This window comes from Mycteria americana, chromosome Z, assembly GCF_035582795.1.
Source record: "Mycteria americana isolate JAX WOST 10 ecotype Jacksonville Zoo and Gardens chromosome Z, USCA_MyAme_1.0, whole genome shotgun sequence".
NCBI classification, from domain to species: Eukaryota; Metazoa; Chordata; class Aves; order Ciconiiformes; family Ciconiidae; genus Mycteria; species Mycteria americana.
The window spans coordinates 79213173-79226820 of NC_134396.1; the positions used below are offsets into that span (position 1 = coordinate 79213173).

Below are 13648 nucleotides of genomic sequence, written 5' to 3' on the forward strand. Positions count from 1 at the left end.
CCACCCTTGGATCCCGCGATGACAGACGTGGCAATCCTCCAGCGGTGGGCGCGCGGGCGCGGGTCCCTGGAGGGCGTGTCTTTTATAAGCTAATCCCCGCCTCCAGGTACGCCCCTTCAGGACTTACAGGGTTCTTGTTCTAGAAAGTTCTCAGTCTTCTGCGCAGGCGCTGGGGGAGGGGGGTGGTCGCGAGGGGTCTCTCGGGCGGTCGCAAGCCCCTTCCTCGGATCAACTCCGTGTGATCTCTGGCCATAGATGGTAAGGTCCGCCGGAACCGCGCGTCCTCCGACGCGCTCTCCACGTCCCGCGTGTCCCGCTCCCGCTCTCCCCCACCCCGTGCTCGCCGACCTGCCGTCGCCATGCAAATAGCCCCTCGCCTCGCCACAATGTTTGAGACATTAGCTCTTTCAGTCTCTCACACGGGGCTCTGAGCGACCTGGTCTAGTTGAAGGTGTCCCTGCCCACGGCAGGGATCGGGACATGCTTCTGTGGGTGGTGGGCAGGCTGCAAGAGGAAGCCCATCGACCGCGCGGCCAGGTTTCAGGCCTCCAGCCAAAGCGGGAGCCCCAGAGCTGAGGAGTCCCACCGGCGGCAGGGAAAGCGCGCAGAGGGACGGGAGGCTGCGGCCCGAGCCAGGGGCAGGTCAACTCCCCTGGGAGAGCCCGGGTCACGGGGGGGGGGGCAGGACGCCCTGCCCCTCCTGGCCCTGGTGGCGGGTAACAAGAGGGCCCCTTGTGACCTAGCCGTGTCGCAGCTAGGGATGCCCAGCACGGGCGCGGCAGCCCCAGTCAGTGTCCCAGACCCTCAGAAGAAAAGGACATGACCCGTGGGGCTCGTGCAGGAGCCCCTGTGCGCAGAGCACGTGTTTCCCTGCGACCCCTGGCGCACCGCACCCCCAGGGCCAGGGTGTTTCGCCATGGCCCCACCGTCCCCACCAGGTAAGAACGCAGGGCTGGGCCAGCGCCATAGGGATCCCAGGGGAGCTGGGCCCAGCAGGCGGGCCCTTCCGGAAGGGGCTGGGGGCAGGAGAGGCGGCGCCAGGGCCGGGGTGGGCGGGTGGGGGCTGCCCGCTGGAAAACGGCATCCTGCAGGAGATCTCCCCCCACCCCCACCCCCCGTCCCTGCCCAGCTCCTCCGCCCCACCACCTCCCCGCTCCAGCCAGGCAGCACCCGCATGGGGCCGCTTGCCGTGGGCTGCCCCCTCCCCAGCCTCACCCCCCTCCTCTGTCCCGCAGGATGGCGAGTCGTTCCCCCCACAGGCGCCGTGCACCCCGGGCGGCAGAGGACAAAAGGCCTGGGGTAGCCGCTGAGGACCACCAGCGGTCAGAAAGCCCCCGGCAAGGCGAGCTGCGCAGCGAGGACGTGGGCTCTGCCAGCCCCATCATAGATGCGGAGGAGGGCAAGAGCCCCGGCATCCCCGACCCGAGTGGGTATTGCCAGGAGCCCGGGGGACCACCTCCTGCCTCGGGGCACAGAGCAGGGCAGGCTGAGGCAGCTGGGCTGGCAGGAGGCTGCGGTGCTGCGGGGCTGGCACCTGTCCCGCCCTGCTGCCAGCGGCATCCTGGGGAGACGGGGCATCAGCACCCTGGCCCAGGGATTGCCGTGTGCGGGGCAGCGGGCGCAGGGCTGGAGAGAGGGCCCCTCTCCCCTCTCCCCCCTGCCCCTGCCTGCAGCTCTCCCCGCTCTGCTTCTTCATCAGGTGCAGCCGCTCCTGCCTCCAGCTGCCAGCTGGAGGACGAGGAGAAGGAAGCCCGCGACTACTTCTCGGCCTTTCTCAACAGCACCCAAAGGGTAAGCGCAGACTTCGTCAGCAGGGCTCTGCCCGCGCTCCCAGCTGGGTGCCGCCGCCTCTGCTGCCTGGGCGCGGGCTCTGGGAGGGCTGCTGGCGGTGCGGAGCTGCTCCCCTCCCGGCCCCTGCGCCATCCCTGCAGCCCCTCCAGCCCCTGCTCCTGCTGGCCGCGCCTCTGCCCCCTCACCCTCCCTCTCTGTCTCTCCCCGACTGCCAGGAAGAGGCCTCGAAGCTGAGGTTTCTGGCCTCCATCTGCACGCTCTGCAGAGCCTGGCTGCAGGGCAGGTACCGGCCGGGTTTCAGATCAGCACGTAAGCTGGTGGAGAAAATGGAGGTGAGGGCACCCCCAGTGGGGCTGAGGGAGGGGGGCAAAGCCGGCCGAGCACCGGCCCAGCAGTAAGGACAGCACTCGGGCGCCTGGGCACGGGGGGGGGTGAGACAGGCCTCTGTGGGAACAGCCCTGCCTGCCGTGGGGCCGCTGCAGAGCGAGGGGCCACGCGCTGGCCTGGGGGCAGCGGGGCGGCTCTGCCCGCCCTGCGGACTGCTGCCGGGCACTGGCAGCTCCCGTGCCCCATCCCGGCCGTGCTCTCCCTCTCCAGGTACTACGGCAAAAGCAGCTCCCTCGCAGCGTGGACGCCGCGATGTGGCGGCAAGCCGTGCTTGCCGTCGCTGCAATGAGGTACCTGCCCCAGACCCCGGCCGGGCCAGGGCCTCCCCACGGCGTGGGCCTGATGGCACCAGGCATCTCCTATCCTGGCAGGACCCTGGCGGCACTGCCTTGGGGCCTCTGCTCTCCCTCACGCTTGGCCCATCGGTGGGCCAGATGGGAGGGCGGAGGGTGCTCCGGGGCTGCCCGGTGCCTCTTGGCCCTTCCTCTGAAGGGAGAGGCAGGAGACGGAAAGGGGTTCGGGCTCCGCTGGCCAGGACTGCCCTCTGTCCCTGCCTCGGCGGCACGGGGGAGAGAGGAGATGCCTCCAGGCATCCCTTCCCCACCTCGTACGGGTACCGCCCTGGGGACTGCCAGCCCCGACGTCTGCAGCCAGCTTCCCCAACGTGGAAGCTCCGCCATGCAACCGGCACCTTCTCTCCTTGCAGCAAAGAGAACAAAGGCCTGCTGGACCAGCACCTCTGCCCCTGCATCCGCAGCATCTTCTGTCTTGCTCCAGCACAGAGCAGGGACAGCCAGCACGCTTCACTCGATGCTCAGGTAAGCGCGGGGTGAGCTACGGAGAGCCTGCCAGTCAGCCCCTGGGCACGCTTTCCTAGTTGGCTTTGGCTGCCGGAAGACGATAGGAGGAGAAGGAAGACCAGGGAGACCCTGAGGCCTCTCCCCGGCACCAGAGGGCGGCTGAGGCCCGCCTCAGGTGGAAGGCGTTCAAGCCAGCTTCCTGCAAGGAAGAAGGGCCAGGGCAAGCGTGCGAACTGCTGAATCCCCTCACAGATCCTGAGGACTCTGGACAGCGTGCTGGAGGTGCTGGCGCGCGATGCTTCGCAAGTGGAGAAAATCTTGCAGGTCAGGCATTTGCCAAGAGCTGGGCTCACGAGGTCTCTTCCTTGCCTCGCCCTAAAGAGACGCGACCTTCTGGAGCGCGCGCGCCCCAGCCCCGAACCAAAGCGGTGGAAGGAACCCGAGCGTCCCTCCCAGGCCCCCTGCTCTGGCAGCTGGCGCTGCCGAGCCACTGCCCTTGCCGCCCGCCCCGTTCACGCTCTCCTCCCCAGAGGGCAGCAGGGTGGACATCTGCTGGGACGTGGCCACGGTGCAAGGGGAGCCCAGCCCTGAAGCGCTCTGCTTCTGGCCTCCCCGTGGGCCCCAGCCCAGCCTCCCTGGTGCAGGCCTCCACAGAGGTTCCTGTCCTCCTGGACAGCGGGGGCGTGCGGCCGTTTTTGGAGGAGCGCGTGAGAAGGGGCAGAGGTGGCTGGCGGGGCGGGATCCAGCTACCTCCCTGACTGCAGCGAGTCACCAACTGTCGGCAACGGTCCCCGAGGCCGTGAGGTGGCCGGACCCGGACCCGGTCCCAGGCCTTCCTCCTGGCCGGGGGAAGCCTTGGCGGCACGTTGCGTAAACTCCGCCAGGCGCTTGGCAGGGCCACCGCTCCGGGAGGTGCCGTCGCTTCCCGAGGCAGAGCGGCAGCTTTTCCCTTCTCAGGTCCTGCTGCCCTTCACGGCATCCCAGCAAGTGGCTAGGCGCCGCAAGGCTGTGGGGAGGATTGCCTGCCTGAGCCGCTTCGTGATGCCCTCCTCGATGCTGGAGGTAAGGGGCCTGCGGTGCAGGCGGCCTCTGGGCACCCCTCGCCCCTTCCTGGTGCCCCAGAGCAGCCAGTAGCTCCGGGCTCCCTGCGAGGGAAGCCTGGGCGCAGGGCAGGGGATTCGGCAAGGCTCAGCCCTGCGCCAGCGTCTTTGCCCCTCCCTCTGGGAGCTGCTCTCTCCCGTGCCCTTTCTCTCGGGAGCCAGCTCCGTCACAGGGCACGGGAGTATTTGGCAGGCCCAGCTCTGGCAGCCCTCCCCTGGGTTGCCGCCCAGCCGCTTCAGCGTTGAGGGCCTGCGGGGCTCTCGGGCCCTTCCCCTCCCCACTGCCACTGCCCGCGCCCGGCCCCTTCCCCAGCCCACCGGCCCCGGGGCTCCTGCTGCAGCCCCGCAGACCCTCCCTTCCCGTGCTGTGGAGAGCTGGGCAGGGCGGTGGCAGGCCTCGGGACGGCCTGCCAGAAGGATGCGGCGGGAGGAGAGGGCGCATGGCTGCGCCCTTTTGTGGAGACGGGGAGTCCCGCAGGTGGGGAAGGAGGGCTCCCTCGGCTGAGCGCCGGTGTGGAGGACCAGCAGACCCAGGGTCTCAAGCCTCCTTCAGGCACCCCAGTCCCGCAGGCTCACGGGGAGGGAAGGCAAAAGCCTTCCAGGGCTCCCGTCACAGGCAGGCAGCACGCTCCTCGCCCTGACGCGGCTGCCGCAGGCTGGGTCTCCACGGGGCGCAGCGCAGGGCAGAGCAGAGCCCTCCAGAGCTCTGGCTCACGCAGCGCTCGGCCCGGGGCCCGCTCTCTGGGGTTAGGCCTTTCGTCCCGTCTGCCGCAGCTTGGCCCTGCTACTCCTCCTTCCTCTCCCACAGGTCTCGCACTTGAGAGACGGCAACTTCTTCCTGTTCCAAGCGAAGCCTCTGCAATTCCTGGGGCAGCTGATGGGGCACCTCACCCTGTCCTGTGCCGAGAAGGACCAGGAGATCAGCTGCGGGGCTGCGGAGGCGCTGCGTGCCGTCCACGGCTTCATCCTGCTGCGAGAGGGTGAGAGACGCTGGGGCCTCCCAGCCACCAGGGCTCAGGCGAGGCGCCGCACCGCCTTGGCCCCCTCCTCTGCTAGAGCAAGGAGCAGCAAACTCCTCCGAGGCTGGAGCAGGGGAGCAGCTGTGCCGCGCCAACCCGAGGGCCCACGCAGCCCGCCTCGGAGCCGCGCCTTGGGGCCCGCCCCGAGAAGCCTTGGGCCGGAGAGCCTGTGGCAGCAGCATCCCAGGGCTTCTCTCCTCCTCCCGAGCAGAAGGCCAGACCAAACTCTCCTGCCCTTCTGCAGCCTAAGAGGCGGTTTCCCCTCCTCCCGCGGGAAACGGGCCCACTGCCACCCTGGCACGTCTCCGGCTCCCCACAGAGCGGAGAGCCAGGCACAGAGCTCTCCCCGACGCCCTCGCCTGCTGTCGCCAGCTCTCCGTTGTTCCTGCCGCTCACTGTGTGCTTCCCCTCCTGCCCAGCCTGCTACGCAGCACGCGAGGATCCAAAGCTTCGAGTGGAGCGGGAAGGACCTAGCACCTTCTGGGCCAAGGAGCCCGCTGACGAGGCGCCGGTAACAAGCTCCTCCCTCGCTGGGGGTCTTGGCTGTGGGGCTGGCAGGAGACTGGGATGAACCAGTGCATCAGCCATCAGGGCGGATGGCACGGCCTCCCGCCGATCAGGCCGCGGGGTCGCACCACCTCTCCGCAGGGAGCGGCCAAAGCGTCAGCGCGGCGGCTCCGGCTGTCCCGGCCACCGGCGAGCTCTGGTTGCCGGCAGAGCCAGCGCACCGTGAGCCTGCCCCCCCTGCCCCGCTCCTTCGGCCCACAGGGCAGCTCCCTCTCCACACCCCCCGTGGCTGCGCTCACCCCAGACCAGCCCCTGCTGCTGGCACTTGTCCTGGGGCAGGGGGCCAGCGCTGCCCCGGGTTTCTCACTCCAGAGCCGCCCCCGCAGCTCAGCCGTGCCCCCCCGCCAGGGCCCTCAGTGCGACACCTCTTCCCTGCCTCTCTCCCTCAGGTATTTGGGCGCTTCCTCTTCCAGACTGAGAGGACCAGCTTCCTCCTCACCGTCTTGAGAGGCATCGTGCACCCCAGGGTCTCCGATGTCCAGCTGATTGCCAGCGTGCTGGAGGCGGTCTTGAGATACCCGTGCTCGGAGCTGAACAAGGTAGGCAGCGTGCAGCCGGACTGCCCTGCGCGTGCGCCCTCCGCCCCGAGTCGCGGGCTGGGGAGCATTCGACGGGAGGCCTTTGACCAGCCAAGAGCGACGGGAGGGAAGCAGGTCTTGGTGGCAGCTGGGGCCGTGGCTGTGCTCCACCCCGCTCCACCCCCCTGCCTCCGCCAGGTGGAAGAGGTCGTGTGGACCATCCACGTGCAGCTGGCGTGCGTCAGCCAGAAGCCCCTCAAGGACATCCTGATGAAGACCCTCAAGGACATCCTGATGAAGACCCTTCTCCAAGTGGCCCTCTTGTACCCTCAGAGGGTGACCACTAGCCTGCTGCAGGCTTCCCCGTACTGTGACAGGTAGGTGGCCCTGTCAGCCTTGGGGGCAGCTCAGGACCTCCGGGGCCCGCCCAGGCAGAAGGGGTGGTGGCCGAGGTGGCCCCACTGACAGCGTGCTCCGGCTCCGCAGCGCTGCCAGGGCCATGTGGAGCACGCTGGCCTCTGAGCCCTGCCTCGGGGACGACATGCTGAAGATGCTGCTGTGGGTCCAGCAGACAATCGGCAGGCAGTGCCGCATCGTGGGAGAGCGCAGCTACTGCATTTTCCTGGCTGTGAGTGTCTGGATGAGGCCTGCTCCCCCCCCGGGGGCTCCAGCCCCTCCTCCCCTCTCCACCTGCCCCCAAGCCCAGACCTCCCCAGGGACACCTGGGCCAGGGGCCTCAGGGCCACAGCCAGGCCCCGTGGCACACAGGCAGGCAGCCTGCCCCTGCCCCTGCTGCCCTCAGTGGTCTTCCTCCCTGCCCGCCGCCTGCTCGAAGCCGGGAAGCCCGGGGCAGGGCGGCTGCCTGGCCAGAGCAGGCTGCGGGGCCGGGGAGGGGAGGGGGAGCCCAGGGCAGCCAGCAGGGCCCATGGGGCTGGCTGGGCTGTTCCCTCTGGACCGCAAAGGCTCGCGTGCCCGTGCTACGAATGGGAGCTGAGCCCTGAGAGCTGCCGCAGCCGTGCTCCAGGCCAGGCGGCCGGGCCGGGCTCTGCGCTGGCACCTCCCTCAGCTCAGCGCGGCGCCTGAGCCCCGCCACCCCCAGTGCCGGGCAGTGCCGCAGGGACACCCCTGCAGTGAGAGTGGTCCCTGGATGTTTTCTGCAGGTAGCCCGTGCCATGCACGAGATCTTCCTGCTGCCCTCCAGCCGATGCTGCGTGCAGTTACTTTTAGAGGAGCTCTTCATGGCGGTGGTCTTCCAGGTCTCCTTCAGCTTGAGCGGCCCACAGCAGGGCTGCTGCAGCTCTGGCAGTCAGAGCAGGGAGGCCGAGTGTTCTCCAGTCCACACCCTCAGGTGCTCTGTCCCTCCTCCCTGGTCTCTGTCCCGGGCCCAGAGCCGGGGCCGGGGCTCCACCGGTGACCCCGCTTTGCTCTGCGTGCAGGAGCGCGGTGCGCGCCACGCAAGCTCTGTTCTACTGCCTGGGCGGCGGTGCCTCCCTGGTTGAAGACATCGGGAGGCAGGGCGCCTGGGACATGCTCATGAGCCCCGAGACCTACCACACCGGTATCGCCGTGCTGACTAGGTGAGAGCCGCGTCAGTCGTCCTTGTCTGCCCCGGCGTGTCTCCGCTGGAGAGGAGGGGCCCCCTGCACGATCCCCTTCCTCGTGGGCGGTGGGGTGCAAGCAGCCAACGCAAGGCGCAAACGCAGCCTTGCCCCGCGTGGCCTGGCCCGCGGAGTAATGGCTGGGGCTGGCAGCGCGGTCCCAGAGAGGTTTGCCTGCCCAGCTCGGTGCCGCCAATGCCTTCTTCCCCCGCCCAGGGTGCTGCGGCGTGAGGTACCGGCCTGCTGCGTCGCCGTGTCTCAAGAGGCGGTCAGAGGCCTCCTTGAGAGGCAGGCCTACCAGGACATCGGCGCCATGACTGTCTTCGTCGAGGTGGGCCTGGTGGCAAGCGCTGCCTCTCGGAGGCCAGGCGGAGGGAAGCCGGGCTGCGTGCACGAGGCAGAGGGCGGAGGGGAGGCGGCGAGGGCCCTCCGCGGGCCCTGCTGCCTCCCGCCTGGGCTGGGCCGGGCCCTGGTGCCTTGTCCCGAGCCGTCCAGGAGCTCTGCTGCCTGTGCCGGGCTCTCACTCTGCTGCTGGGTGCGTTTCAGCTCCTGGACTGCACCGATTTTGAGCATGTCAGCAGCCAAGTCCTGCACGTCCTCCAGCTCCACCTGCAGAGCAAGAGCGTGGTGCTGCGCAGGATGGCAATCACAAGCCTCGTCACGCTGTCTGCGAGACCCCAGGAGGTGAGCAGGGGCAGCCGGGCACAGGGAGGGCGTCCGCCGGGGGCTGGGCTGCAGGCAGTGGTGCGCGCAGCGGCTCGCTTGAGCTTTGCCAGGAATCGGGAGCGGTGGGAGCGGTGGGAACGGTGCCCGCTGCTCCCGCTGCCCTGCTCAGCGGCCCCTGAGCGCTTCAGGCCAGGCCCTGGGCTGCGCCGCACGTGGAGAGATCTCTGCCCGACTGGCACTGCACCCTCTCCACGCAGAGCGGTTTTGCCGGTGCGGTCCTCGATGGCGTCACAAAATGAAATCGTGTGTTTCGCACAGGCTGTGACTCTGCAAGGCCTGCTGCCAGCGGTCCTGCAGCGACTGCAGGATGACGACGGCGATGTCGCGGCGGCGGCCCTGGCTGTCCTCGGCAACGTGCTCTGCCTGGAGGACAGGCCGAGGGCTGTGTCCATTGCTCTGCAGCTGGTCGAGACGCTCCCGCCACTCTTTGAAAACGTAAGGCAGTGGGAGAGCAGGGGTTTGGTTAGCGTGCCCGGGGGGGGGGGTGGGGGGGGGGGGGTGCATGCGCGTGGCCCGGGGCCGGTGCGTCCCTCTCCGCACGTGCCCGTTGGCCCGTGAGTTCTTCTCCTCACTGCAGAGGGAGAGCCGCAAGCATTCGCCTCCGCACCGTGGGCTTGGAGGAGCCAGGAGTGAGGTCCTCCCCTCTGCCTTCTCTCCTCCTAGGAGTCCAGCTGCGTGCGAGCGCGCTCCATCCTCCTCTGGAGAGATGCGATGGAGGTGGCAGTCAGCACCCACAAAGAGCAGATGAGAAAGGACATGCAGAGGAGCCTCCTGCCCCTGTTCTTCCACCTGCATGACAAGGACGACAGTGTGGCTCAGGTGAGGCCCTCTGAATGTGCCTCAACTGGGGCCCAACCTCCCGAGTCCCTGAGGAGGGCTCAGAGCCCCTCCCTGCCTGCAGCCATAGAGCTGGCAGCAGCTGAGAAGGGGGGCAGGGACATTTCCTGCACCTGCCCTGCCTGATCCAGCAGAGCCCAGCAGCAGTGCGTGGCCACAGAGACGAGACCCAAGCGCTGGAGCCCCCAGGGGCTTCCCAGTGGCGCCTGCAGGTGTCTGCGGCCAGGGTTTGGAGCCCCAACCCTTGCCTCCCCCTGCTCTGCCTAGGGACTCCCGGGTCCCGTCCCCTGGGCGGCGGTGCCATCTCCCCGTCTCTGCTGCTCTGCAGGCTTCTCGGGAAACCCTCCTTAGAGCTGCCAAGTTCCTGAAGCGGAGGCAGCTCAGGAAGCTGCTGGCGACAGAGCAGACATGGAGGGTCAGCGAGTGCCTGGTAAGGATGGCCCCGAAGCCCCACACCCAGCCTGGAGAAGCCCTTCTCCCCCAACGCCCAGCGCGTGGGGCTAGCACCTGTGCCCCTGCCCACGGGGGCAGCCCAGCGCTGCCTGCCTGCACCGCACGCAGGCTCCCTCTCTCCCCCTGGAGCCCAGGGGTGCCGACGGAGCCCTTGGCCCAGCTGGGCCTTGGCAGCAGGGTGGCACGGGAGCACCCTGCCCTCTGCTCCCTCCAAACCCCAGCACCAGCCAGCCGCTGGCCGGGTGTCGTGGGTGTCGGGGAGGGGAAGGCAGGGGAGGCCAGTCCTGGGCGTAGGGGGAGGGTCTGCACCAACCCTGTCCCCTTGCGCTCTCTCCAGCTTGTGGAGGGCAGCAGCAGAGCGGAGGAGTACCTGCAGCAGAGCCTGCCGTACCTGCAGAGCCCACAGGAGCCCTTGCGCGAGGCAGCCGTCAGGTTCATCGGTGAGCCAGAACCCTGCCGGGGGTCCCTCCCTGCCCCGCGGCAGCTCAGCCCCAGCCACGGCTGCTGCCAAATCCACCCACGGGGCTCCCTGCCACCTTCTCCCACCCCTGCCCACGCAGCGGGGGCTGGTTGGGAGCCTTGTTGGGTCCCTCACAGCCTTCTTGGGCTTCATGCTCAGGGGACCGCCCTGGGCTCAGCCTTGCCCCAGGGGAGGAGGGCGGTGGCCGGGCTCGCGGGGCCGGTGAGGGGGAGCTGGGCTGCTGGGGCGGGCAGGCCAGTGGCGGCATCTGTGACGGGCTGCGTGTGCCTAGGGCTCGCCGGGCGGCAGCTGAGGGACGGGCGCCAGGAGAAGCTCCGGGTCATCTACGAGGGTGCGTGAGGGCAGTGGGGTGTCCGTGGGGGCTGGCAGGGAGGAGGAAAGACCCTGGGTAGGGAGCTCCACTCCCGGGGGGGCCTCTGCTCCCTGCGCAGGTGAGGGGCGGTGAGGGCAGAGCAGAGAGGGGGTTTCAGGGGTATGTGGGGCATTGGTGGCCAGCACCTTCTGGCTGATGCCGGCGCCCCTGCCTCCCTCCTGGCCGTGGGAAGAGCGGGGGAGGCGGGGGTGGCCCTGGCCGGAGGGGCTCCTGAGGTCCCCGCAGATCCGGGCTCTGACCTCGGCTCCCTTCCTTTCCGTCCCAGCCCTTCGAGGCAAGGCGAATGACAGCAGCCTCTCGGTCTCTTCCCTGGCGATTCAAACCCTCATGATCCTGGGCGCTACAGCGCAAGAGCCTCCCTCCGCATTCCGCCTGCAAGCGCTGTGCTACCGGCTCCGGAGGGCGTGGAGGAGGAGGACCCTTGCCCCAGGAGCTGGCTGGCTGTGCTGCTGGAGCTGCGTGCAGAGCTGATCCCGGGTGCTCTGCACACTGACACCACCTCAGCAGCTGGACCTGCCCCCCCCCCGCCAGCAGCCCGGGGCCCCGCAAAGACACACCCCACCCTGCGTCGTGGCCCCAAGGCGCCAGCTGCGCTGCCGGGCTGTGAAACCAAGAGGAAAGGTGAAGGAAAGCTTTTGCCTGCCCTGCCCTCTCCAGGGACGGCCCGGCCTGGACAGGTGCCCGCTCTCTGCAGCGCTCCCATTTCATGGGAAGGGGCGGCTGGGCCACGAAGCCTGAAGAAGCAGCCAAACGCTGTGGCAGGGCAGCGAGAGGACAGCTTTGGCTGGCGACCCCACAAGGAAACGGGCATCCTGCAGGCCGGAAGCAGAGGCCTTGGCGCAGCCGGCCTGCCTGCCTGTGTCTCCCGGCCACCGCTGAAAAAGACTGTGGAACGTCACGTGCCGTTTGCGCTCTTCTTCCCCGTCCCTCGCTGCCCTGCTGCCCCCCAGACCCCCGTAGGGTACCTACTCTGCCGCGACCCGCTTGCCCCCCACCCCCTGGGGAGCCCTGCTGCCCCCAGGCCCCCACAAGGGCCCCAGGAGGGCCTGCACGCGGCCCTGCGAAGCCGTGCTGCTCCCCAGGCCCTCGCAGCGGCCCTAGAGCGCCTTCCATGGGGCCCTGCGAGGCCCGGGAGAGCCCCTGGGGCTCTCTGGAGGGGCCGCTTGGCCCCGCACGTGCCCCTGAGAGGGCTGTGAGAGGCCCTGGGGTTCTCTGCCAGGGCAGCAGGGCCCTGCCCGGGCCCCGGCCGCGTGCCGCAGCCGTGTCCAGCTATGCAATCGGCCTTGTCGCAGCCCGTTGCTTCTGCGCCTTCTGCTGACCAGAGCGGCAGTTCCTCTCCCAGGCACGCACGGGGCGCTGGGAGGGGCGGAGCGTGGGCCCCCCCGTCACGGAGGGACGCTAAAACTAGCTCAAACGAGGGACAAGCTCAAACCACGTTATTTCACCAAACGGCCAAAACCGCACGACAGAAACCAACGAGAAAGGGGGGCAAACCGAAATCAATCAACACTCCGCTAACTTTTAGCCCGTACCAGGTTCGAGGTGTCAGGCGGGGTGTTGTTACCACACGGCAATACACACACAAGAATGACGATCCAAAGCGCGCACTCGCGCTCACTCGCAAAGGGGGAACCCTCTCTCCTGGGCACCTCAGAAGAGGGGAGGAGGGCGGTGGCCGGGCTCGCGGGGCCGGTGAGGGGGAGCTGGGCTGCTGGGGCGGGCAGGCCAGCGGCGGCATCTGTGACAGGCTGTGGGTGCCTAGGGCTCGCCGGGCGGCAGCTGAGGGACGGGCGCCAGGAGAAGCTCCGGGTCATCTACGAGGGTGCGTGAGGGCAGTGGGGTGTCCGTGGGGGCTGGCAGGGAGGAGGAAAGACCCTGGGTAGGGAGCTCCAGAAGAGCGAATGGCTCCCCCGGGAGGGGCGGTGAGGGCTCACCCAAGGCTCTGTCCAGAAGAAGTCACTCCCCACGGGAGGTGAGGGCACTCAGCCCTGGGCAGTTTCCTCAGGAGGCGTCCCAGCCCGAGGGGAGAGGTCCCGAACACGGGCCCGCTGCGCCGGGAAGACCACGCTCAAAGGGGGTCTCCGGCGGCGCCCCGTTTGTACCCTGGCTCGGATCTGAGCTGTGCTCGTAGTTGGTCGTGATCTCCAGAGCTCTAGCTTCTCCGAGCCAAGGCGCCTCGCTGGCTGGGGACCCTGTCTGGCCACCAAGGGCCCCGCCTCTCCTGCTCCCCTGCCGAGGTGCGTCCGTGCCGGGGGGGGGGGGGGGGGGGGGGGGTGTGGCACGCGGCAGAGCACAAAAGGCGCGAAAATGAGGCGCGAAACGCCCGTGCCCGCCACGTTAAAAGCCCCGGTCTTTAGCGGGGGGAGGGGGGGGAGCGTGCCTGTCACACGCCCACCGGTGGGGTAGCGGGCCGGGGCAGAGGCCCCCCACGCCAAATGGAGCCACAGTCAGCCGTGCGCGTGGCCCGCCGTGACAGCGGCCTCTCGATGTCGCCCGCCACCTCGCTGCCCGTTGTCCCCGGGATGGGGACCCCCAGGGGGAGGGTCTTGGGACCCTCAGGGGGACAGGGCCGGGACCCCGCAGGGTCAGACCACTGAAGGTGCATCTAGATGCCACGAGTGCTCCCGAGTTGCAGCTCAGAGAAAGCCAACTGTCCCCAAAACACCGTCTTCTCGAGAAGGTACGGCAAGCAGAGCTGGCGTCCGTCAACAGGCTAGCAATCGCCCACAATGCTTAAAGTGCAGGTGCAGGCCCAGCTGCTCTGCCACTATTCCCGGACCTTCTCATCCGCTTCCGATGCTCAGCTTTTCAATTATTTTTAAAATTACCGTCAAGCTCAGTTTTATCCGCGTTGAGGAACTGCTCCGTGCCAGCAGCTCGGGGCAACGTGCTTTCATTCCCTTCGTTGCTGTGTTTCGGCATTTCTGTTCAGAGTAGCGATACTCAAACGTGGTGAGCGCTCGGCAGGCGGTGCGCTCGTCGCTCCACCCCAGGGGCG

The 13648-nt window shown here is 68.7% G+C and overlaps 1 protein-coding gene across 1 annotated transcript; it reads left to right on the plus strand.

Moving 5' to 3' along the window:
* The first annotated feature begins 6465 nt into the window (after positions 1-6465).
* LOC142421647 (maestro heat-like repeat-containing protein family member 6) lies at positions 6466-11548 on the plus strand. The gene is made up of 12 exons (XM_075526533.1): positions 6466-6559; positions 6669-6810; positions 7343-7530; positions 7619-7759; positions 7997-8111; positions 8327-8464; positions 8765-8941; positions 9170-9325; positions 9672-9773; positions 10134-10236; positions 10549-10608; positions 10916-11548. The coding sequence occupies exons 1-12, from the start codon at positions 6477-6479 to the stop codon at positions 11119-11121; spliced, it is 1611 nt and encodes a 536-aa protein (XP_075382648.1). The 5' UTR covers positions 6466-6476; the 3' UTR covers positions 11122-11548.
* The last annotated feature ends 2100 nt before the right edge of the window (positions 11549-13648 follow it).